Raw genomic sequence first — 19308 nt, 5'->3', positions numbered from 1 at the left:
CCCGTCTGCTTGCACGCTGCCTGCAGGAAGCGGCAGCCTAATCGTATGCAGCGTGCGTCTGCGTAAACATGCTTTTTGCCGTCGTTCATTTGCAGTGCTTAGTATCGATGGGATTCTTAAACTAAAAATGTTGCCATATTGGTCCTCGTACATCTGTGTAATTAGTCCTGAAACATTTATCCTTTACATTAATTTTGCAGATGTTTTTATCCGGCGTAGTGCGTTTTTGAGAAAGCAGACTCTCACTGTCCCTGGAGTATTTGGGAGTGACGATCACTGTGCTGACCCTGGCATTTGAACCAGCAATATTCCTATCACAGTCCTAACCCACGAGCCACACGCCACACATCTTTGCTATTACAGAGAAGCAAGACGTGTCTCGAGTCAGCCAGGGTGTGGGGCGTTAACCGGGGAAGCTGTGTTGCAGGGTAGTTTTGAATGGCTCAGTTCATAGGCCTTTGTAGAAATTTTGGCATTGTGCTCAGGTGAGGAGAACTTGGTTTTAAACCGTTTAGTACTGGGGAGATGGGGCCTGTGTTTGTCAAGCAGACGTTCACTTTAAATCATGTACAGGAGCTCTGGCTTCAGAAGGGTGTACATATAGAGCGGGGACCCCAGATTTCCTATGTATGTATCCTATGTAAGGCCTATGTTCCTCTTTTTGTAAGGACGACAGAGATGTATTTTAAAATATAAGCGGGCTGGGCTTGCGTGTATCACGGCCTGCATGTAGCACGACCTGGGTGTAGCAGCAGGCTGGGCTCGAGTGTAGCACGGCCTGGGCGTAGCAGTGGGTTGGGCTCGGGTGAAGCACGACTTGGGCATAACGTGCTGGACTCGGGTGTAGCACGACCTGGGTGTAGCAGCAGACTGGGCTCGGGTGTAGCACGGCCTGGGCATAGCAGTGGGCTGGGCTCGGGTGAAGCACGACTTGGGCATAACGTGCTGGACTTGGGTGTAGCACGGCCTGGGTGTAGTAGCGGACTGGGCTCTGGCATAGCAGCAGGCTGGGCTTGGGTGTAGCACGATTGGTGTTGCAGCGTGCTGAACTCGGGTGTAGCACGGCCTGGACGTAGCAGCAGGCTGGGCTCGAGTGTAGCACAGCCTAGGCATAGCAGTGGGCTGGGCTCGGGTGTAGCACAGCCTGGGCGTAGCAGTGGGCTGGGCTCGGGTGAAGCACGACTTGGGCATAACGTGCTGGACTCGGGTGTAGCACAGCCTGGTTGTAGCAGCGGACTGGGCTCTGGCATAGCAGCAGGCTGGGCTTGGGTGTAGCACGATTGGTGTTGCAGCGTGCTGAACTCGGGTGTAGCACGGCCTGGACGTAGCAGCAGGCTGGGCTCGAGTGTAGCATGTCCTGGGTGTAGCAGCAGGCTGGGCTCGGACGTAGCAGCAGGCTGGGCTCGGGTGAAGCACGTCCTGGGTGTAGCAGCGGGCTGGGCTCGGGTGTAGCAGCAGGCTGGGCTTGGGTGTAGCACGACTGGTGTTTCAGCGTGCTGAACTCGGGTGTAGCACAGCCTGGACGTAGCAGCAGGCTGGGCTCGGGTGTAGCATGTCCTGGGTGTAGCAGCGGGCTGGGCTTGGGCGTAGCATAAGGTGGCCTGTGTGTGATGTGGTCGGCTATGCTGAGAGTTCCCCCAAACAGAAACAGGCTGCATTCTGCTTGTCTTGCTGATGGGGTTGATTTCTGCACCTAAGCCCATCTCCCCGGCTTTGCCTCCATCTGCTCTTGTTGGCAGAAGTCATTGATGCTGGGAAAGTGAGAATCTTTAACACTAATAACTACTCTGTAGGTGGGTATTAGCTGCAGGCTTAAATTAGCCGAGTGCAGTGATGACGTTTTCTAGAAATCTCAGGTGGGATTCCGTAGCGCCGGAGTTGAGCTGCATGATGGCTGCTTATGGTTATTCATGCCGACTGGGTCTGCATTGACCTGATGATGAAGGTTTATAAGCCATGTCTGTCCACATTAATATGAGAAACTTTCATTTCAGATTTTTTTTTAAGTGTCATGTTGGGTTGATTTGGTCAATGCTCACGACTCTATACATTTTGCAGAGTTACTCTTCTCGACGTGTAGTTTTGCTCCAGTTAGCTGCATTACTTTAATTTAGCAGGCAGTTTTATACAAACCAGGGTACATTGCAAACAGCAAAAAGGGGGGTCCGACAGCCCCTGGAGCAGTCCGGGGTCAAGGGCCTTGTTTGGCCCAACGGTGACATTACTGTGCTGACCCTGGGATTTGAAATGACGACCTTCCGATCACAGACACTACATCTTAGCATGCTCAGTCACCGGAGTGTCACTGCTCTCTCTGCCGACCCCACCCCAGGCCACGGAAAACGAGCCAGGAGATATGGACCTCAGCGGCCTCCTCGAGACGGCCGTGGACTCTGAGGAGGACGACGACGAGGAAGACATCGAGCGGGCCTCCGACCCCCTGATGAGCCGGGACATCGTGCGTGACTGTCTGGAGAAGGACCCCATGGACAGGACAGACGACGACATTGGTGAGTCTGTGCAGTAAGTGCCCTGATGTGGCTCACATGCCGGCAAAGTCGTGATGCGGCGTGCAGGTGCGTCATAGTCAGATCGGAATGCTAAAGAGATCGGCGAATCAGCTTAGCAGGTGCCAGGCACGCTAACCCAGCTAATATGGCAATGGAGGCCAAATGCTGTATGGAGAATGTACTGACTGGAGGACTATAGTGCAGCCGGTGGTGATCAGGTTCGCGTGTGCTGTCAGTGGGTGTGGCTTCCGGTCACATGTGACATTTTGTGCGTCGGACGGCCCTCCTCAGCCATCACGTTTTCTAGGTAGCCCCCCCGATCTCGGCCACAGCACTCTGCATGGGTCACCTCTGCATGAAAGCAGCACGGCGCTCAGCCACGGCTAATCTACCTTTTAACTGCATAATTCAGCACTGAATAATCAAGGGTGCGGCCTCTGGGGGGCAGTGTGGTGCAGGATTCATCCCCGCAGCCGGAGGGCTGAGATCGTATGTGGGCATTGTACCCCAGATGAAATGCTTCACGGCTAACAATGGGCAGCCACAGCAGAGCATGCCGACTGAACCTTTCCCTCCCATTGATCTCATTAGTAACGTTTTGTGGGGGGGGGGGGGGGGGGCGGGCCTCAGTCCTGCTCTTTATGGCTGCTGTGCTCATTTCCTGGTGTGTCAGCATGCTGTTCCCTTAGGCGCGGCGTATCATTACATTTAGAAGTCATTTAAAATCTAATTTAAATGGAATCAACAGGAAGGAGTGATATTCCAGAAGGTAGGCGAGTGGACGGGAATGATGTCATGAGGCATGTATCACTGGGTGATGCAGATGTTGAGCTGTGGACGGAGATGATCTCGAGGGATGTTTCGCTGGAAGATGTTGAGCTCTGGCTTTTGATCCTGATGTTTAGCTGCTTCTCCCACCACAGAGCAGCTCCTGGAGTTCATGCACCAGCTGCCAGCATTCGCCAACATGACCATGTCCGTGCGGAGAGAGCTGTGCGCTGTCATGGTGTTCGCCGTGGTGGAACGTGCCGGAACCATCGTGCTCAACGACGGGGAGGAGGTGAGCGGGCCGCCATGTGCCCTGGTCCACGTTGGGGTCACTGAGCACTGTCGAGGGCCTGGCCCACGTTCCAACCACACCCTAGCTGTGCTGCATCCTTTCGCTTCACGTTGATTGTCTCTGTCTCCTGACTCAGCTGGACTCCTGGTCAGTGATCCTGAACGGTTCTGTAGAGGTGACTCACCCAGACGGGAGGACCGAGATCCTCTGCATGGGCAACAGCTTTGGTGTCTCGCCTACCTTGGAGAAGGAGCTCATGAAGGGGGTCATGAAGACAAAGGTGGATGACTGCCAGGTGAGACTGCCGTCCTGGAGGCCGGCGGCCTGCAGTGTGGATGCGGTGTAGATGCATCGCGTCGAAGGTCGCCTTGCAGAAAATGCGGGCTGGCATTCCTCTCTGACTTCCTGTTTTTGAAGGGATCCATCGAAGGCTTCCTACTGAATGATGAGCTCTGTCTGCTGTAGTTTGTGTGCATAGCCCAGCAAGACTACTGCTGCATCCTCAACCAAGTGGAGAAGAACATGCAGAAGGTGGAGGAGGAGGGCGAGATCGTCATGGTGAAAGAGCACCGCGAGCTGGACCGCACCGGCACCCGGAAGGGCCACATCGTCATCAAGGTCTTGCAGAAATCCCGGCCTCCCTTAAGGCATGGCTGCTTAGCGCCACTAGGGGTCTCACCGCCAACCACCCTTTCTCCTACAGGGCACTGCGGAGAGACTAACCATGCACCTGGTGGAGGAACACTCCGTGGTAGACCCCACCTTCATTGAGGACTTCCTACTTACCTACCGGACCTTCCTCTCTAGTCCCATGATCGTGGGCAAGAAGCTTCTCGAGTGGTTTAATGATCCCAGCTTACGGGATAAGGTATGTCATGTGACACACGCTCCTTCAGGGCAACCGAGGGCAGTTTTTTTTAATAACCCGAATAAGTACATTTGTTGTCAGAAGTCTGACTCAACTCAAGAGGCAAACATGCATATATTATTGCAATAAAAATATGAGTTTATGAACTTAAAATGAGAGATTTATGAGTGCAAATGTTGTTTTTTTCTCAAGGTGACACGGGTAGTTTTGTTGTGGGTGAACAATCATTTCAACGACTTTGAAGGAGACGCGCCGATGACTCGCTTCCTGGAGGAGTTTGAGAACAATCTGGAAAGAGAGGTCTGTCGCCCCGTCTGCCTGGGGCGCCGTGCCGCTCCGTGTCTCTGTGAATGACGGCCGACGCGCCTCATCGGTCTTTATTCTGAACAATAACAGAAAATGAGCGGCCACCTGAGACTGCTGAACATCGCCTGTGCCGCCAAGGCCAAGCTGCGGGTGCTGACCCTGACCAAGCCGTCCCGCGAGGCCCCACTGCCCTTCACGCTGCTGGGCGGCTCTGAGCAGGGCTTCCGCATCTTCGTGGACAGCGTGGAGGCGGACAGCAAGGCGGCGGAGGTCGGCCTCAAGCGAGGAGATCAGGTGTGGCTCTCATGTCTCCCTCCCCATCTGAGAAGGCTGGTCGCGCTGTGGTTTCTCTGGTTTTACTGGTTTTATCCTACTTGCCGTACGTCTGGCTTTTAGAGGTTTTCCTTAGGGGGTTTCTCTTCGGAAGATCCTTCCTATTCATGGAATTTGCGCTTCAGCGTTTGCCTGCAGTGAGGCCCGGTGCTTCTCCGCACACTCTGCCGTCCTGACATTTGGAGATAACGTCAGGCTTTCCAGCTGGCTGCCCTTTCATCACTCTGTTATCTAGTCCCCGAAATGGCTGCTTATCAGTGAGCATTAATGTGAGGCTGTGCTCCTTGGGGGGGCTGTGCTCTAATGAGGGGGCAGGAAACGCCACACGGAGAGTCAAAGGGGGGCTCGACCTTCATCCTGGCTAGGCTCCGCCCTGATCCCTCTTCTCCCTTAGATCCCCTAGAAGATCTAAGAGGTGTTTCTTCACATGCTGCGGATTCGTAATCCCTGTCTCGTCTCCCCTCGCAGATACTGGAGGTTAACGGGCAGAGCTTTGAGAATGTGCCGCTGTCAAAAGCCAGCGAGATCCTGAAGAACAACACTCACCTGTCTATCACTGTGAAAACAAACCTGTTAGGTGAGCTTGGACTCTGGACCACTGCTGGTGGCCAGTTGGGGTCATGTCTCCCAATGCTGATGGCTGACCAAAGCCCATTTTGGCCATATTTATTCTAGTAGATTCTTACCAGAATGCAGCAAGTTCCAAAGACTAGTTGATGTATTACACTTTTAAGAAAATTAGGATGTCTTAGCTTTTTTTAGTTCCTTGTATATGAGGAGGGGCTGTTTATCTTATTTTATAGATAGTGCTCAACTGTCTGTCATTTTCTGCCATAATGCATTGTTGTCTGACTGCAGTATTCAAGGAGCTCCTGACCATGCCAGTAGAGGAGAAGAACACGGGTCCACATCTCCCCAAGATCGGGGACATCAAGAAGGGCAGCCGCTACTCCATCCCTGACCTGGCCATGGACGTGGAGCAGGTCATGAGCCTCGAGAAGGCCAACAAGAAGGCCAAACCCAACACCGTCATCAGCAAGAACAAGCTTAAGAAGATCTTCGACAAGACGCGCATCAGTATTCTGCCCCAGAAGCCATACAGGTGAGCAGGAGAGCCCTTCTGAATTCACCCTCACGTGTCTTTCATTTCTGAGGTTTAGGTCCCTTTAAAGAGCCAGTGATCCTAAAGTGAGCTCTCTGTTGCCCCCTAGTGACGTGGGAATCGGACAGTCTCAGGACGACAGCATTGTAGGCATGAAGCAGTCTAAACAGATCCACCCAACGCTCCCGGTCAGCGGGAACCTCTCCTCCAGCAACCCCGACCTCCTGCAGTCCCACCACCGCATCCTGGACTTCAGCAACTCGCCTGGTGAGGGCGATCTTGTCGCACCTTCTGCAGTGGAAAACATGCATTCGGACCTTCCTCCTCAACTTCAGTTTCAGCCAAATATCCGTCAAAGATTCTGTGTGTGTGTGTGTGTGTGTGTGTGTGTGTGTGTGTGTGTGTGTGTGTGTGTGTGTGTGTGTGTGTGCGCGTCTGAGAGAGAGAGATGGAGTGGGAGAGAGAGAGGCTGCACCCATGCCTTTGCATTACAGAATATCTGTCCCACGTTTCATGGTGGTGCTTTTCAATACAGACCTTAAATGACATGCTCTGACCAAAGGAATGAGTTTCAGACCAAATGCAGATGTTTTCAGTGAAGTACAAAGTGTACCTCTTCCCGCTTCCTTTATATAAAATGTACTTTCTGTGTATCTTTCAGCACCGACAGAGATTAGTAAGTATTGAGATGCGTTCCCTTTTTCCTGCTTGGCTTTCATACAGCTCTCCTGATCTTTCCTATACTTCAGGAAATTTCTTTTAAATTGATTTTTTTTAACCAAAAACTGCACCAGAAAATCATACTTGGGCTTATTGTTGGCTATAAATTCTGTTCACTTTTCTTCAGTTCACTCTCAGACATTTGTTATATATAACACAGGAATCGTGTTTGGGGACGATGTCGGTTGAATGTGTGAGGGTTTCCATACTCTGTGCGTACAGTTGGATTCCTCCTTCTCCAAGATGAACGTTCTCGATCACCGCCCCACTGCTGGCGTGTTCAGGCTGCACCCGCTCTTGGGCTGGGTGTGTTGAGTTTGCACGCTTACTCGTGTTTGTACACTAGAGGGCTAACGGCATTACGCGAGTCCTCAAACGCCATGGCCCCTGTGCAGCTGACAAACACCAGGACCGTCTTCAGAGTTTTCAGCGATGAGAGCAACGATATTTCTGGTTGAATGGGAATGGATTACAAACGATTATCAAATGAGAAGTAAACAGCTTCTCTGCTGTTTTCATGGTAATAAGCTCTTTTCTGTTGCCTCATTCCACTGGATTTATTTAAAGCGATACACCCCTTTAAATACATTCGGAATGATTACAAGAGCGACCCAAAGGAATTCTGCATCCCTTTGGCCGTGGAATCAATTTAAAATCACATTTGCCAAAATCTCATCTGCATGGTCTGATTTAGAGCTATTCCCCCCCCCCCCCCCCCCCCAAAGGTAATTTGGTGGTGGCTAATTAAACCCAAGCTTTTCATCCCTTTTAAAGTAAACTTGGTAACAGACCCGCTTAATGTATTGCAGACTTGGCAGATCAGGTGCTGAAGGTCTACAAAGCTGACCAGCAGAGCCGCTACATCATGATCAGCAGAGACACCACAGCCAGGGAGGTGGTGGTCCAGGCCATCCGCGAGTTCGCCCTGACGGCGGCGCCGGAGGCCTATTCGCTGTGCGAGGTGTCCGTCACCCCCGAGGGCGTCATCAAGCAGCGGCGGCTGCCGGAGCAGCTCTCCAAGCTGGCGGATAAGATCCAGCTGAGCGGAAGGTGGGAGTTCGCAGGGGGCCTTTACCGAAAGATACCTACTGGTGCTTGGGGCACAGACAGTCCCAAATATGGGCTGCTGTGTTCACATCCCAGAGTAGGCATTGATTTTGCTGTTGGGCTCAAAACTGCTCCAGGGCAGTGTTTCCCAACCCAGTCCTAGGGGACCCCCAGGCAGTCCACATTTTTGCTCCCTCCCAGGCAGTCCACATTTTTGCTCCCTCCCAGGCAGTCCACATTTTTGCTCCCTCACAGGCAGTCCACATTTTTGCTCCCTCCCAGGCAGTCCACATTTTTGCTCCCTCCCAGGCAGTCCACATTTTTGCTCCCTCCCAGGCAGTCCACATTATTGCTCTCTCCCAGGCAGTCCACATTTTTGCTCCCTCCCAGGCAGTCCACATTTTTGCTCCCTTCTAGGTATATAACCTGCACCAGGTATTCATTATACTTGATTGCATACTTGTTTGGTTCAGTTGTGCTGGGAGTTGGGAGGGAACAAAAATGTGGATGATGGTCCTCGGGGACTGGGTTGGGAAACACTCCTCTAGAGGTTCTTTGACCCTCTGAATTGTGCATTGCTTTGGATTAAAGAGTAAATTAAAAGTATTGCAATTGTATTTCTGAAATACAAGTCAAAGGTAACAATAATTAGAAACAGTGAAACACAGGATTTGTTTTAGTTTGGAACTCATGGATGAGGATCTCCAGGCTCAGAATGTGTCCTGGGTTCTGTGTTGCAAGGTACTACCTGAAGAACAACATGGAGACAGAGACGCTGTGTTCGGACGAAGACGCCCAGGACCTCCTGCGGGAGAGCCAGATCTCCCTGCTGCAGCTCAGCACGGTGGAGGTGGCCACACAGCTCTCGGTGAGGAACTTCGAGCTCTTCTGCAAGATCGAACCCACCGAGTACGTCGACGACCTCTTCAAGCTCAAGTCTAAGACGGGCTCGGAAAATCTGAAGAAGTTCGAGGAGGTAGTCAACCAGGAGACCTTCTGGGTGGCTTCGGAGATCGTGCGCGAGCCCAACCAACTGAAGAGGATGAAGATCATCAAGCACTTTATCAAGATCGCCCTGCACTGCCGCGAGTGCAAGAACTTCAACTCCATGTTCTCCATCATCAGGTGACCTGCACATGGGTTTCTTGGGACTGAAAATTGCCTGCTTTGTTGTGCTTCTGTTTGGTGGAGTTGCAGATAGTAATCTAGGCTGCTTTGAGTGAAATGCTTTTTTGGATCATTACACACAGTATGGCATAATATTCCTCACTGTTTTCCAGCGGGCTGAATCTGGCTCCAGTGTCCAGGCTACGAGGGACATGGGAAAAACTTCCCAGCAAGTATGAGAAACTCTTTCAAGATCTCCAGGACCTCTTTGACCCTTCTAGGAACATGGCCAAGTACCGCAATGTCCTGAACAATCAGAACCTCCACCCTCCTATAATCCCTCTCTTCCCTGTCATCAAGAAGGACCTGACGTTTTTGCACGAAGGTAACTAGCACTCCTGGTTTTCCCCCCAAATATTAGATGCCAGCTGTTTCACCGACCATTGTTTACATAATGGTGTTTTCTTCCATGTTTAGGCAACGACTCCAAGGTTGATGGTCTGGTGAACTTCGAGAAGCTCAGGATGATAGCCAAAGAGGTCCGCCACGTTGGGCGCATGGCTTCTATCAACATGGACCCTGCGCTGATGTTCAGGACCAGGTAAGCGGGACGTCTGGTCATCGCGGGCCCCTGTTTTGGAGGCTCCTTGGTCACTTTCTAGCTTCTGTTTGAGACAAAGTCTTATGGACAGCACTTAAGCACCTCAAGGCAGTTTGGTGAGGACGCCTGGCTCCTCTTCTGCCAGTGCGCAGTTCCTCGGTCGCGGTCCATTTGCCTCCAGTCTCCTCCTCGGTGCAGCTTTCGTCCTGTGTGGTCCAGTGCTGTGTGATTCTGTGCCTCAGTATCGTGGGAGAACTTCATGACGTCAGCTGCTAGTGATGGAGGAAATGAGGCTTCAGAATCCACGGTGGGAGGGGAGATGGGCAGGCTGGCATGCTGTCAATGACTGTGCTCCTCATTGGTTCTCCATCGGTTGAAGCCAGACAGTGACCCCCCCCCCCCCCCCGGCATCTCCTATCAGTCTCCTTGGCCTCTCGATTACGACCCGTTTCGACACCTGTCCTCAGCCGTTCACTCCTCTGTCTCTCTGCCTTTCTTCTATCCTCATGCTTTACTGTTCATGGCTCTCACTTACAGGAAGAAGAAGTGGAGGAGTCTTGGGTAAGTGCTGACCTCTGACCTTTGGCCTGTGACCCTTCCTCTGCCTGCCTGGTTGCGCTTCCCCCAAGCCTTCGCCTCCATTTCCGTTTTTTAAGCTTTTCATTCATGGACATTCATCTCCTGCAGATGGGCTCCCGTAGACAATCACAAAATAACGCCATCTTTCCTATAATTCACCCAAAGAAATGACCCTGACATAAGTACTCTTAGTCTTCAAAATAAACTCATTTCGGCCTGATATGCATCCAGATTTTGAATTGAAAGCTCACTTATGAAAGAATTAATAATGTAAAGTACTTGCCGCTGTCGTAATGATTCATCATGCGATGGAGGGCAGCCTCCTTCCGGTTTAGAGTGGTTTGGGGGGCGGGATTCCCATGTGCAGGTGAGGATTAACCTCGGCAGGGAAGCTAGCCAGCTGCATGCCTAATACAGCTGTTAGCATTACCACGTCACCCTCCACTGGAGCAGTGAGACGTCGAAGTCTCGCGCAGTGTGCCGGGCAAGTAGACACTAATGGCAGTGAGCAGCACATGCATGCAGGAACGTAGGAAGTGCTCGGATCCCCAGCATGCAGCGCTCCTTCACGGACGGAATGCTAACACGCGTGGTTGGGGTCAGTGACGGTTTTTCGGTCTTGACCCGGCCTCTCTCTTCTGGCACTGTACAGGTCTCTGAGTCAGGGCAGCGCCAGTTCAGCCGTCCTGGACGTGGCACAGGCCAGTGGGCACAAAAAGCGCGTTCGCCGTAGCTCCTTCCTCAATGCCAAGAAGCTGTACGAGGACGCCCAGATGGCCCGCCGTGTCCGCCAGTACCTGTCCGACCTGACGCTGGACACCAGCGAGGAGACCCTGCAGACCATGTCCCTGCAGTGCGAGCCCTCCTCCAGCACCTGTGAGTCCTCCCCACCTCTAGAGGCACTGTGCGGATGAATTGGGTATAGTTCAAGTGCTCCACAGCCCGGGGAGCTTAGCCAGAATAATCTGATGTATCTGTGAAGTGTGCAGGGTGATCCATCATCACACAGGTCAAATGACATGACAGTCGCTGCCCCCTCTCAGTGCCCAAGGGTGCCGGTGACAAGCGGAAGCCCGACACATCGCCTGTGGTCCAGCGCACTGGCCTGCAGAGGGCGTCACAGCAGAAAGGAAACCTGCAAATGGCAGCTGGGCTGCACTACACTACTCACAAGAAGATGCCAGCGAAGGACCTGCCGGCCTTCGGTAAGAGAGAGCATGGGAGTCTGCTGATTCTCTCAGCAGGAAACGGGTGCTGGGGGTGTCAAAGACGTACAAAATCAGGAACTTGGCTGATAATGGAACTGTGTTGTCCTTTAGTGGTGCGATTTTTTTAGGTGTAGATTATGATTCAAGCTTGTATGAAATTTTAAACATTATATTCATGACATATCAGCCAAAGCTAATTGGCTGATATCCATCTATCCATCCATTTTCCAAACTGCTTATCCTTCTGGGTCACGGGGGGTCCGGAGCCTATCCCGTAAGCAATGGGCACGAGGCAGGGAACAACCCAGGATGGGGGGCCAGCCCATCGCAGGGCACACTCACACACCATTCACTCACACATGCACACCTACGGGCAATTTAGCAACTCCAATTAGCCTCAGCATGTTTTTGGACTGTGGGGGGAAACCGGAGTACCCGGAGGAAACCCCACAACGACATGGGGAGAACATGCAAACTCCACACACATGTGACTTAGGCGGAGACTCAAACCCGGGTCCCAGAGGTGTGAGGCAACAGTGCTAACCACTGCACCACCATGCCGCCCCCTCACCCTAACCACTGCACCACCATGCCGCCCCCCTCACCCTAACCACTGCACCACCATGCCGCCCCCGCACCCTAACCACTGCACCACCATGCCGCCCCCGCACCCTAACCACTGCACCACCATGCCGCCCCCGCACCCTAACCACTGCACCACCATGCCGCCCCCGCACCTTAACCACTGCACCACCATGCCGCCCCCGCACCCTAACCACTGCACCACCATGCCCCCCCACACCCTAACCACTGCACCACCGTGCCACTAATTGGCTGAGATGCCATTAAAATACTGGTCCTTTTATTTATTCATTTATTTTTACTTTTTCGTGTATATAATTCTTTGTATAAATATTTTTTCTTTCAAGGGGGCAGTTCCCCTCAGGCCTTGAAGAAGATGCTGTCGGATGAAGCCGCTGATCGACCCAGGAAGCAGACGGAAGACAGCATCTCCAGTGCCTCGTCCCATCTGTCTTCGCCGCCTCTTTCTCCACGCAGCTCTCCGCGCAAAGGTATGGTGCAGAACGTCCGGCTGCTGCCCCCTAGTGGACAGTTGAGCAACTGCCAGCCTCACAGCTGCAGCAGCTTGTCACTGGGACTGGGAACGTTGATTGATTTTCCTGCAGTAAATGTCCTGGCCAACAGAGAGGTAGTCTTCCTGGGCCATTCTGGCTTTTTTTTTGGGGGGGGGGGGGGGTGTATACTGTTTGCAGTTACTAGCTCTTGTCACAGAATCGGTGCGAGGTTGCCGAGCGACTTCAGTGACTCGCCTAGTGATGGTCACTCATCAGACGCCGTTATTAATGTGGCTCGTAGGGTGTGATGAGCAGCAACATGTAAGATCAGCAGGGAGGAGAGAGTTAATCTCGATCCCCACCACATGCCTGGTCTGGCCTCTTTACTCATTAGGCTTGATTGAGCTGCTGATTGAAATAATTACTCTGTGCGGTGTGCTTTGTCTAAGCCACAGAAAAATGAACGAAGATTCTTTTAAATTATTCTAACCCAAAACAGCTTTAGAGCGACTAATCCAGGTTTCATTATAGATTTTCAGGTAATACACTTGTTCATAGCCCTTAACTAATACGGAGTCGACTTAAATATATTGCTTGTTAAAATTCTGGCCCATTTTATTAAGACAAACATGTAACGGTTAATTTAGTGCAATTAAGATTTATAGGAAACTCTCAAGTAGCAGATGTCAGGCGATTTTAATTATGATTCAATCAAGCCTCTTTGATTAAGAGCTCCGTTGGGTATAAACTCTGCATGAACCCAGGGGGGGTGTTCGATGCTTTCTTGGCCTCCTCCGCAAATGTTTCAAAAACCAAATAAACAGCTAGCAAGCACAATCAGAAGATTGTAGCTGCTTCAGCATCTCCTAAATAAGGAATGAGTTTATTTAAAACGACTGTAGTGACTGTATGTGCCCAACAGGGGGCTAGCAGATGGTGTTAGTGGTGAACAGCACCGCTGCACGTGACTTGCAGTGAGCAGCGGCTTTGGGAGCCACCAGCAGGTGGCGCTGTGTGCTCCGCAGTCACAGGCTCTCGCTAAGCTCGTCCTGCTCTTCCTGTTCTACCCGCGTTTTCCAGAGGACGCCCCGCTAATGGCTCGTGTCCCAGCGCTCTGGGCTCATGCCGTTGCTATAATGATGTCTCGATAATGGCAGTGCTGTGTCTGGTGGTGATTGACAGCACGACCATTAACACAAAGCTGACCGGCCCCCCTCCCCTCCCCCACCCTTAAGGCTATTTTCGGACAGCGGACACCTTCTCCGACTCGGGCCACAGCGAGCGGTCGTCGCGCTCCAGCCTGCTCAGCAACTCATCCTTCGACCTGATCCAGGATGAGCGCAGGCAGCGGCACTCCATCAGCGCCATGGAGGCCAGTCCCGGGGGCGGCCGCATGGAGCGCAGGGCCACCCTGGACCCCGACCAGTACAGTTTGGGGTGAGTCGGACCACAGCGATCGAAGTGACGGGAGCCTCTCCTGGCCACTGACACCCTAATGACCCTCCATTCCCCCTCAGCTCCTACTCCTCGGTGGGCGAGGCCCGTGGCCTATACTCCTGCACCACAGCCCTGTCCTCCCCCAGCCTGGAGGAGCTGACTCAGGACCAGGACCGGGCCTCCCTGGATGCTGCTGACAGTGGCCGCGGCAGCTGGACGTCCTGTTCCAGCGGCTCCCACGATAACATCCAGACCATCCACCACTGGCGGGAGTCGATCTCCTCTGACCGGCCGAACTTCCCCGAGCACGGGGCCGGGCCAGGCCGGGCCACCCCCGATCCGGGTCGGGCCCGCGGGAGCTGGGCATCCTCGCCCGCCTACTGGGGGGGAGGACTCGGAAGGAGACACGGGAACCATCAAACGGCGGGGGGGGAAGGACGTGAACCCTGAGGTGGAAATGGACAGCGTGCCGCCAGGGGGCGTAGAGGAACTGAAGCATCATGGCCGGGCACTGCACGGTAGCACCACCTCTGGGACGCCCAAGGGCCCTGTCGGTAAGCCCTGCCCCCACTATTAACAATAACGATGTTTAGTAGCAGTTTTGTTATCGTGATAATTATTGTTAGAGGTAATATATTGGGCAGCTGTGTGTGTGGATTTAACCTGTTCTTTCATATTGATTTCCCACCCACTGCCCCAAGGACTTAGGGCTGAATTTGTGAATTAGTCTCTGAATTGGTCCTTGTGTATGTGTGTGTGTGTGTGTGTGTGTGTGTGTGTGTGTGTGTGTGTGTGTGTGTGAGAGAGAGAAATGGACTAGCATCCAGTCCATTGAGCCCCCAATTGCCACCCCTTCGTGACTCTGTCCAGGCTAAGCAATGGAAGGAGGGATGATGGATGGCAGTGAAACAGTTGCTTATCTTGTGCTGTCATGGCAATGTCACCGGTCGCCCTATGATGCCCTACTTCATGTTGTCACGATAATACCACCGGTCACTCTGCAGTGCCCTGTTTCATGTAGTCAGGGTGTTGCTTCTGGTCGCCCTGCAGTGCCTTGTTCTATGTTGTCAGGGTGTTGCTTCCGCTCGCTCTGCAGTGCCCTGTTCTATGTTGTCAGGGTGTTGCTTCCGCTCGCTCTGCAGTGCCCTGTTCTATGTTGTCAGGATGTTGCTTCCGCTCGCTCTGCAGTGCCCTGTTCTATGTTGTCAGGGTGTTGCTTCCGCTCGCTCTGCAGTGCCCTGTTCTATGTTGTCAGGGTGTTGCTTCTTGTCGCCCTGCAGTGCCCTGTTTCATGTTGTCAGGGTGTTGCTTCCGCTCGCTCTGCAGTGCCTTGTTCTATGTTGTCAGGGTGTTGCTTCTTGTCGCTCTGCAGTGCCCTGTTCTATGTTGTCAGGGTGTTGCTTCTTGTCGCCCTGCAGTGCCCTGTTTCATGTTGTCAGGGTGTTGCTTCCGCTCGCTCTGCAGTGCCTTGTTCTATGTTGTCAGGGTGTTGCTTCTTGTCGCTCTGCAGTGCCCTGTTCTATGTTGTCAGGGTGTTGCTTCTTGTCGCCCTGCAGTGCCCTGTTTCATGTTGTCAGGGTGTTGCTTCCGCTCGCTCTGCAGTGCCTTGTTCTATGTTGTCAGGGTGTTGCTTCTTGTCGCCCTGCAGTGCCCTGTTTCATGTTGTCAGGGTGTTGCTTCCGCTCGCTCTGCAGTGCCCTGTTCTATGTAGTCAGGGTGTTGCTTCTGGTCGCCCTGCAGTGCCTTGTTCTATGTTGTCAGGGTGTTGCTTCCGCTCGCTCTGCAGTGCCCTGTTCTATGTTGTCAGGGTGTTGCTTCCGCTCGCTCTGCAGTGCCCTGTTCTATGTTGTCAGGGTGTTGCTTCCGCTCGCTCTGCAGTGCCCTGTTCTATGTTGTCAGGGTGTTGCTTCTTGTCGCCCTGCAGTGCCCTGTTTCATGTCGTCAGGGTGTTGCTTCTGGTCGCCCTGCAGTGCCCTGTTTCATGTCGTCAGGGTGTTGCTTCTTGTCGCCCTGCAGTGCCCTGTTTCATGTCGTCAGGGTGTTGCTTCTTGTCGCCCTGCAGTGCCCTGTTTCATGTCGTCAGGGTGTTGCTTCTGGTCGCCCTGCAGTGCCCTGCTTCATGTCGTCAGGGTGTTGCTTCCGCTCAATATGCCGTACACGATTTCAGATTTTCAGGCCCGCTAACTCCCCCCCTCCCTGTGTCCGTGGCCCCAGCTCGCAGAGACGGCCGCTTCCGGGAGCCACCCCCAACGCCCCCCGGCTACACGGCCCTGACCATCTCCGACTTTGGCAAGACCCCGCCCCACGTCGGCCGCAAACCCCCCGACTATAACGTGGCGCTGCAGAGGTCGCGCATGGTCGCTCACACGAGTGACCCCCCACAGCCACCGGCCCGGCCCAGCCCGCGGCCCCCCCGCCTTCCGGCCCAGGGGCCGCCGGCTGAGGAAGAGGGTGAGTCCTTGTCCCCAAAACTTGTTCCTCTGCGGAAGACAGGCGCTTATACCCCTGAGAGTGCCAGGCCGTGAGTGAGAGGCGGGCCAGTCGGAGGCAGGTAACCCTCTCAGCTCTTTGACGGTGCATGCGCTGTACGAGCCGTGGTGTGGCGTCCTCAGCATCTGGGAGCCGTGTGCCAGACCCCGCATGCTCAGTGTCCCCCGGTGGCCGCGACCGGACCACCCCCCATCTGCTGTGCTCCCTCCAGCTCTGCCCCTGCCCCCTACACCCTTTATTTTACACACGTTTTTGTATAGTAAGTGCATTTCATTGCAACTGTGTCAGAATTACATGTGGTACGAGTACATAGTGAAGTTTTAATTTGCATTATTTGTCATGTGACTCATTTCATGTCACGTGTCATTCTGAGTCATTCAGTGTTCAGATTGCTTGTGTTCTGGATCGCCGCTGCGATTTTCTTGCCCGTACTGACCTCTGTCTGTCCCCCTTCTCCACAGACGAACAGGTATCTGCTGTCTGAGAAGACCGCCATCTGCTGGATGTGTTTTTACAGCAAAAAAGAACTCAACCCCCCACTCCCCCTTTTGTGGCGTACAAGCGACAGGTGCTGAGTTCCTCCCCGCCTTAAAGCTGCCGGGGGCTCCCGGTGCCCTGCCGGTCCGTTACCGGAACTGGACAGACGCTCAGCACTCCGGGGACCCGTGATGTTTGGGGACAAACGGCCGTAGCTGCCGCCTGCTCGAGGGGCAGGGCGGCTTTTCCCCAGCCACTCCCTTCCTGTTTACACACATCGTCTTGGCGACCGGCCTCCGGGGGCTCTGGGCTCCCTAGAATGACCGCATCCCTCTGCCAGAGGACAGTCTGAGGATGGACTCACGTGTGCAGTTATGGTCGAACAGGCCATTTCCTAAATCATATCCATGGTTACAGTATTTACCTTTTACCTATGAGCCTTTTAGGGAATCACAGTGTTTGTGTGTTTTTTTTTTTAAAAAAACTGACTGTGCCCTCTGCTGGCCAATCTGTATCAGTACTGTTTTAGTCCATGAACACTAAAGACTTCTGAGGTGGACTTTGTGGTGTGTATGAAGAAGGCCGGCTTTCCTCAGCCTGCTCCTAAATGCTGCTCCAGCCCGTTTTAATGACTGATGAGCAAAGGTCTTTTTTTTTTTTTTTCTTTCGAGACTCCGGAAAACAATGAATTATATCCTGTCGTAGAAAAATACAAAGATCTTCTCCTCCATTTTTGTCATTAGGTTACTGTCCTTCCTTTTGAGTTGAGCTGATCATATTGATCGGTAAGTGAGAATTTATAGAAGACTCGAGAGATCGCAGTGTTTTTTCACTGTACTGTGTGACATCGGTGTTTTATTTAAATTTCGTTTCGTAACCAGATAATGTTCTCGATGTTTATTTTCCTGTTGCATATTCGGCTGTTGATGCTGCATTTGTAATTTAATGGTAATGAGCATTAATCACTCCCGTCGTAGTCCCTGGAGATAGTGTGTACACTGTCAGGCAGAACACTAGTAATTAAACAAGCCACACAGAAATGTATATGGTTATAGTTAATAGAACTGCTGTTCAGTTCACTGTGTGATGTCCGATTTAAAATGTACATTAAAATGTGTGATTTTCTCAAGCTTTTGATACTATTTGGTCCTGTATGTCTTTTAGAAAGACAATTGGTGGAGTCTGTATCCTTTTTGTATTTTTAATACAACAGTTGTAAATATTGGTTATATTTTTGTTGAAACTGTAGAAATGTTCTGTTTATGCCTCAACACCCAGTTTTATATAAAAACTGGGAATCAATAAATATAAGTCAGCCTGTCTGGATGGCCTGTGACAGACTCTCCTTCTTATGGCACTGTCCCCCGACACTGTATCCGGCACTGTCCCCCGGCGCTGTATCCGGCACTGTCCCCCGACACTGTCCCCCGGCGCTGTATCCGGCACTGTCCCCCGGCGCTGTATCCGGCACTGTCCCCCGACACTGTCCCCCGGCGCTGTCCCCGGCGCTGTATCCGACACTGTCCCCCGACACTGTATCCGGCATTGTCCCCCGGCGCTGTATCCGGCACTGTCCCCCGGCACTGTATCCGGCACTGTCCCCCGACACTGTCCCCCGGCGCTGTATCCGGCACTGTCCCCCGGCGCTGTCCCCGGCGCTGTATCCGGCACTGTCCCCCGACACTGTATCCGGCACTGTCCCCCGGCGCTGTATCCGGCACTGTCCCCCGGCGCTGTATCCGGCACTGTCCCCCGGCGCTGTATCCGGCACTGTCCCCAGTACTGTCCCTGCTGCTGTCCCCGGCACTGTCCCTGATGCTGGCACTGTCACTGGCACTGTCTCTGTTGCTGTCCCAGTCCTTGACACTGTCCCTGGCATTGTCACTGCCACTGTCCCGGCGCTGTCCCTGACGCTGGCACTGTCACTAGCACTGTCCCTGACACTGTCCCCGTCCTTGACACTGTCCCCGGCATTGTCGCTGCTACTGTTCCTGGCGCTGCCACTGTCGCCGGCACAGTTCCTTATGCTGTCCCTGTCCCTGTCGCTGTCCCTGTCCCCGGGGTCTTTGGCACTGTCACTAGCACTGTCCCTGTCGCTGTCCCCGGGGTCTTTGGCACTGTCATATAGTTGTGCAGTGGAATGTTGGACCATTCTCCAAGATGAAATGCCTCTGTTTCTTTGAGGGATGAGGGATGAATTAGGTTAGGATATATCAGGTGACAGGGGAGCACGTGGAATATGTTTGACTTCATTGTAGCACTCGTGAATTTGTTTAGTGGTCTGTCAGGGGGTGTTATCACCATCCTGAGGAATCGGAGTTCGCACCATAGTGTGATTTTTCTCCTGTAATATGTCCATGTGGGACAAACATCTGGCATAATGGCTC

At 52.9% G+C, this 19308-nt stretch overlaps 1 protein-coding gene across 1 annotated transcript in view; it reads left to right on the top strand.

Moving 5' to 3' along the window:
* The window catches only part of LOC125704457 (rap guanine nucleotide exchange factor 2-like), a 48851-nt gene extending 30604 nt beyond the window's left edge, over positions 1 to 18247 (top strand). Inside the window, 23 exon segments of the mRNA XM_048970016.1 lie at positions 2333 to 2510; positions 3434 to 3570; positions 3707 to 3865; positions 4036 to 4188; positions 4274 to 4438; positions 4631 to 4738; positions 4835 to 5038; positions 5546 to 5654; positions 5936 to 6179; positions 6289 to 6446; positions 7709 to 7949; positions 8688 to 9071; positions 9227 to 9438; positions 9531 to 9654; positions 10192 to 10215; positions 10886 to 11109; positions 11277 to 11438; positions 12371 to 12514; positions 13753 to 13954; positions 14035 to 14338; positions 14340 to 14508; positions 16169 to 16505; positions 16906 to 18247. Coding sequence (XP_048825973.1) covers positions 2333 to 2510; positions 3434 to 3570; positions 3707 to 3865; positions 4036 to 4188; positions 4274 to 4438; positions 4631 to 4738; positions 4835 to 5038; positions 5546 to 5654; positions 5936 to 6179; positions 6289 to 6446; positions 7709 to 7949; positions 8688 to 9071; positions 9227 to 9438; positions 9531 to 9654; positions 10192 to 10215; positions 10886 to 11109; positions 11277 to 11438; positions 12371 to 12514; positions 13753 to 13954; positions 14035 to 14338; positions 14340 to 14508; positions 16169 to 16479 — 4116 coding nt within the window. The 3' untranslated portion in view covers positions 16480 to 16505; positions 16906 to 18247.
* The last annotated feature ends 1061 nt before the right edge of the window (positions 18248 to 19308 follow it).

This window comes from Brienomyrus brachyistius, chromosome 12 (genome assembly GCF_023856365.1).
Source record: "Brienomyrus brachyistius isolate T26 chromosome 12, BBRACH_0.4, whole genome shotgun sequence".
Lineage (NCBI taxonomy): Eukaryota > Metazoa > Chordata > Actinopteri > Osteoglossiformes > Mormyridae > Brienomyrus > Brienomyrus brachyistius.
The sequence above is the reverse complement of the archived record's forward strand: the minus strand, read 5'-3'. Positions and strand labels throughout refer to the sequence as shown.